This window comes from Struthio camelus, chromosome 17 (assembly GCF_040807025.1).
Source record: "Struthio camelus isolate bStrCam1 chromosome 17, bStrCam1.hap1, whole genome shotgun sequence".
In the NCBI taxonomy this organism is placed as follows: Eukaryota; Metazoa; Chordata; class Aves; order Struthioniformes; family Struthionidae; genus Struthio; species Struthio camelus.
The window spans coordinates 7,054,903-7,059,995 of NC_090958.1; the positions used below are offsets into that span (position 1 = coordinate 7,054,903).

Here is a 5,093-nt window from a genome sequence, read left to right on the forward strand (position 1 = left end):
CGCGGGTGCAATAGCAAAGGGCTAAAAGCAGCGCACGGCTGCCCTGGCCCGGAGGACCCCGTCAGCACCCAGGCAGAGCCCGAGTTGTTTGGGGGGGGGGGGGCCGGGACCCCCCGCTCCATCCCCTGCTGCACGGCCCTGCAGCCAGCCCGCTGTCCTGCGCGCGGCGGCCCGGGCACCCCTGCAACAAGCGGGTCTGGGTGCACCGCGGACAGCACAGCAGCAATGAGAGAAAACTGTAATAATTAATAATCATTAGAATAATAACGCATAAAGAGAGTAGCAAAGTGATTAGTCGGCGAGGGAGCGCTCGCTACCGAAGGCGGGCAGCTCCGGCGCACCAAGCCGCCAGAGGAGCCGGGCCGGCAGCAGCAGGCGGCGGGGACGGGCCGGGGACCCCTGCGGCGCCGGGGAGCCCCGGGGCTCGGAGGAGGTGTGCGAGCCCGTCGCTGGTGTTGTTTGCCCAAGGCAGAGCAGGGCGGGGGTCCCGCTGCTGGGTGCCAGCTCCGTCCCCGCGTGCAGCGCCAGCTGGACCAAGGTCTCCCAGGCTCCCTCTGCCAGGGCTTTATTGCAGCTCCTTGGGGACGAAGGGGACCCTCGGCGGCCTCCCCGCTCGGGGGGCGGCGGGGGTCCCCGGCGCTCACTCCAGCCCCACCTGGCTCTTCAGGGCCCGCAGCTGGGCCGCGTGGATGCCGCTGCCGCCGCAGACGATGACGACGACGGAGGCCAGGGCGGCCCCCAGGCGCCCCTCGCCCTGCAGCCGCCGCAGGCGCCCGGCGTAGAGCAGGGCCAGCGCGGCCCCGCACGCCGGCTCCACCAGCATCCGCTCGTCGTCTGCGGGGAGAGGGTGGGTGGGCCACCGCGAGGGGGGCCGGCAGCCCCCGGCCCGGGCGCTCGCTCCCGCCGGCCGGTCCCCCCAGGACCCCCCACCCGCCCCGGCTTCCCTCGCCGCCGGCTCACCCAGGAACCGCTCCACCGCTCGCACGGCCTCGGCGTCCTCCACCACCTGCGAGACGAGCCGGCACTCCCGGGCGCACTGCAGCGCCCGCGCCGCCACCCTCTTGGCCCCCAGGGACTTGGCCACGCTGCGGCGGGAGGGAGCGGGCAGGAGCCCGGGCACGAGAGCTGCGGCACAGCCCTGGCGCCAAGCAGCCCCTTCCTGCGGCGCCGCTCTGCTCCTCTCCTGCGGCAGGTCGGGGCACGGCAGCCGGGTCCCCCCCCTCCCTGTCCCAGGGCTCGGCGGGCTCCCCGAGACAGTGGTTTTCTCGCAGCCCCCGAGGTCCCGAAAAACCGTGCTTTCCCTGCTGGCACTGCCAGCAGAGCTGCAGCAGCCACGGACTGCACCGCCGAGCTCGCGTCCCTGGAGCTGGGCTGAGACCGTGCCGAACTCATTGCACACATGGCCGAGCCCGAACCATCCCACTGCCCCTCTGCCGTGGATTCAGGGTTGGAAGCCCCGTCCACCTGCCGGGCCAGCCCGATGTCCCAGCCGATGCGGCTTTGCCCCCGAAAGCCGCTGAACTGCCCCGAAAAGCTGCTGATCCGCCCTCACCTGGTGATGTCGGGCAGGGAGACGAGCTGGCCGGCCTCCAGCGCCGCGTGCAAGCTGTGGGCCCCCCAGGTCTCGGCGGCGACGATGGGCACGTCCAGCCAGCCCACCTCCCGCAGGCCGGCCACGACGCCGGCCAGCAGCCCCCCGCCTCCCACCGACAGCACCACGGCGTCCGGCTTGGTCTCCAGCGAGTCCTTCAGCTCGCGGACCAGGCTGGCGTGGCCCTGCCTGCAAGACGAGGCAGCCGGGGTGGCCGCGGCCCCGGGGGACGAGCCGGCCGCCGGGCTGCAGCCCGGACCTCGGGGCCGGGGAGCTGCGCTCACCAGATCAAGGGGTGGTCGAAGGGGTGGATGTTCACCCAGCCTTCGGTCTCGGCCAGCTCCAGGGCTCTCTGGTTGGCTTCATCCCACACCTGGGGACAGCGGGGCAGCCGCGGGCGCTCAGCGCACAGCCAGCCCTCGCGCCCTGGCCCGTTGCCCTCAGCCCGTACAGCGCCGTGCACCACCCAGCTGCCTTCCCCGGAGATGAGCCCCCCCTCGTCACCGCAGAGCCGGGCAGCTGGGGTCTCAAATCAGTGCAGGGCACTCGTTGCCCGGGGACCCGTTGGATGAGGGCGCTGGGGGCAGGAGGAGGGTGTTTCGGGATGGAGACGGGGATTGTGGGGGTCTGTGCACCTCCACGGCCTCGCAGGTCAGGATCAGGCCCCTCGGGTCCCCCCCAGGGCCCTGTTTGAGGGCACTGCGGCACCGTACCTGGCCGGAGACCTCCACCTCGGCCCCCAGCTCCCGCAGCTTCTGCACCACGGCCGGGCCGGTGGTGCTGGGCACCACCACGGTGGCCGGCAGCCCCAGCTTCCTGGCCGCGTAGGCTGCGGCCAGCCCCGCGTTCCCCCCTGCAGAAACGACGGGGTGCACAGGGGCTCGAGCCCCCCCCCCGGCACCCCACCGGGCGGAGGGGGGGCTGCACCTTTGGTAGGTGCTGCAACCTCCCCCCCCAACCCAAAGCTGCACCCTCACCCAGCTCAGCTCCCCCCACCTCGCTTCCCGACCGCCCTCCCTGCCGGGGACCCCAACCGGACACCCCCTGCTAGATCCCCCCCCAGCTCCCCCACGCTGCCGGGCTCCCCTGGGCCGGATCCCATCCGCTCGCTCTGCGTGGACCCCCTCGGTTTTGGGGAGCGCCGGCTCCCCCCCCCACCCCCCAGGCCGCAAGGACCCGCAAGGCTTCGGCACCCGGCGCGGTGGCGTGGGGACACCCGGCTGCGCCGGCGGGTGCCGGCTGGGGCAGGCTGCCAGCTTCACCCCAGGCCCGGGGCGGGGGGGGGCACACGGACGAGGGAAGCAGGGATTTATTCCCGGGCATCGCTGGCGCCCCGCTGCCCCCCCCGGCCCCGGCTCAGCGCCCAATTACCCGAGGAGCAAACGAAGTGTCGGCAGCCCTTCTTGGCGGCCTGGAAACCGGGAGAGAGCGGGCAGGAGCTCAGGGCTCAGCGCCACCTCCGCGCACCCCCAGGAGCGCGGTCCTGCCCCCCGCCCGGCGCCGGCCCGGGCCCCCCCGCGCTCACCTCCTGGCACAGATAGCCGATGCCCCGAATCTTGAAGGAGCCCGTGGGCTGGACGTTCTCCAGCTTCATGTAGACCTTGGTGCCCGCCGCCTTGGCCAAGGCCAGGCTTTCCAGGACGGGCGAGACGACGTGGAAGCGCCCGCCGGGCTGGGCTGCCATGGGGCCGCGGGAACCGCTGGCCGCCCTCCGCGACAGCAGCCCCAGGATCTGTCCGAGGGCTGCCGGCTCGGCGGGCCAAGGCGCTGCAAGGAGGGGAGCTATTTCCCGAGAAGACAGAAGCGGGTAAGAAAGCGATGGGCCCAATTTCCCCCCCCCCCCCCCCCGGAAGCCCGGCAGCGCTAAGGCCGCCCCGTGCGCCCGCTGCTCGCCCCCCGCGCCGGCTCCGGTGCCCGCAGCTGGGGCAGCTGACAACTCCCTTGGGGAAAGAAAAAAAAAAAAAACCCAATCGTTGGAAAATGAGGGTTGGTTTCTAGCCGGATCGACGAGCCGAGGTGCCCGGCTGCTGGGGAGGCAGGACGGCCCGACCCGTGGCCACGGTGAGGGGCTGCGGAGGAGCCGGGGGGCAGCAGGGCTGCGCCAGGGCACGGGAAACGGGGCCGCACGTCTCGGGCAGAGGCCGAGCCTGCGGGCAGAGCTGGTTGGGGTCGATCCTTGCTCTCCTGCCCTTGGACAAGCCAAAGTTTCCGGAAGTTTGGTTTTTTTTTCCTCCCTCCCTTCCCCCCCCCCCCGCCTCCGCTTTCAGCGGTGGGAACAAAGCGGTTGTTTGTGAGGAGGAGAACAGCAAAACACGGGAGGAAGAGGGAGCGGGAAAGCGTGCGGCGCGCTGGGGAGGTGGGACGGGGAGGACGTCCCGCCGGGGCCGCCTGCTCTCAGGGGGGTCTCGGCCCCTCCGGAAACCCCCATTTCTGGGGCTTCCTCGGCAAAAACCCGCCTCGGGCTCCTCTTACTCCAAAAGCAGCCAGCCAAAGCTGCCCTCTGCTTTCACGTCTCCTTCCCACCTCTCTACCCTGCGGTTCCCACCTGCCCTCGACTACCCCAAGACTGATAAAAGGGGCAAATCCGCCCCCACCCCGGGATGGGGATTTTCCAGGAAGCGGGGGGGGGGGGAGGGGGGCAGGAGCCAAGTGCACCGGCACCGCGGGTTTGCAGCCCCTAGGGCGGACAAGCCAGATGGCACCGGCCCCCCCCCGTCCCCAGTGTCACCCCCCCTCTCCTGCTCCCTCCCGGCTGCTCCCCAGGGACCCGACTCGCAGGGAGAGCCAGAAAAACGGGACCCAGCGGAAAGGGCGAGACCCCCCCCGAGCGAGGGCTCCTTGGGGACCCCCCCCGTAACTCGGACGCCGCCCCAGGCTTGGGGACGCCGGGTGCTGCCCGCGGCGGGGACCCACCTGGCACCGGGCCGCATGGCGGTGGCCGGGGCTGGCGCTGCCCGCTGCCCGGCCGCGCCGTGTTTTTCCAGCCCTGGCAGCCGTTTCCTTTCCCGAGTCACCTTGGAGCTGGATCGAAACCAGAAAGCTCCCGACCGCGGCCCGGACGGGCGCTGGGAAAGGGGCCCCAGACGGCCGCGTCCAGCCCCGGGGCTGCCGCCCCCTCCGCACCCCGACCCCAATCCTCCGCGGCGACCGAGGCTCGGCAGCGGTTCGGGGAGTGCCCGAGGCCTGAGCGCGCCACATTCCCAGCCCTGGTGCAGGTCTCTGGGGAAGGTGCTTGGCCCCCAGAGAGGTCCCTACTCCCCCATAGAGGTCCCTGGCCCCAGAGGAGATTCCCAGCCCTGGTGGAGGTCCCTGGGGAAGGTTCTTGGCCCCCGGTGGAGATCCCTGGCCCCGGTGGAGATCCCAGGCCCCAGAGAAGGTCCCCAGAGGAGAATCCCAGCCCTGGTGCGGGTCTCTGGGGAAGGTTCTTGGCCCCCAGAGAGGTCCCTGGTCCCCCATAAAGGTCCCTGGCCCCAGAGGTGGTCCCCAGGGGAGAATCCCAGCC

General features: G+C 71.8%; 1 protein-coding gene across 4 annotated transcripts; it reads right to left on the minus strand.

Moving 5' to 3' along the window:
- Positions 1 to 242: 242 nt before the first annotated feature.
- SDSL (serine dehydratase like) lies at positions 243 to 4,609 on the minus strand. Of its 4 annotated transcripts, XM_068911197.1 has the most exons (8): positions 4,505 to 4,609; positions 3,117 to 3,373; positions 2,963 to 3,002; positions 2,305 to 2,444; positions 1,876 to 1,964; positions 1,553 to 1,780; positions 961 to 1,183; positions 243 to 834 (listed from the first exon to the last, which is right to left on the minus strand). In XM_068911197.1, exons 2-8 carry the CDS (start codon positions 3,273 to 3,275, stop codon positions 664 to 666), a joined length of 1,050 nt encoding a protein of 349 aa, XP_068767298.1. In that variant the 5' UTR covers positions 3,276 to 3,373; positions 4,505 to 4,609; the 3' UTR covers positions 243 to 663. The 4 variants fall into 4 exon arrangements, with proteins under 4 accessions (XP_068767298.1, XP_068767299.1, XP_068767297.1 ...); XM_068911198.1 differs by lacking the exon at positions 4,505 to 4,609 and having other exon boundaries at positions 961 to 1,085; positions 3,117 to 3,819; XM_068911196.1 differs by lacking the exon at positions 4,505 to 4,609 and having other exon boundaries at positions 3,117 to 3,796.
- Positions 4,610 to 5,093: the final 484 nt, after the last annotated feature.

Coding starts and splice junctions, on each gene's coding strand:
- SDSL (XM_068911197.1), bottom strand. CDS start 3,275: ATGGCAGCCCAGCCCGGCGGGCGCTTCCACGTCGTCTCGCCCGTCCTG. Junction 1,781..1,875: donor TTCGACCACCCCTTGATCTG/GTGAGCGCAGCT, acceptor CTCGTCTTGCAG/GCAGGGCCACGCCAGCCTGG. Junction 835..960: donor AGCGGTGGAGCGGTTCCTGG/GTGAGCCGGCGG, acceptor CTCTCCCCGCAG/ACGACGAGCGGATGCTGGTG.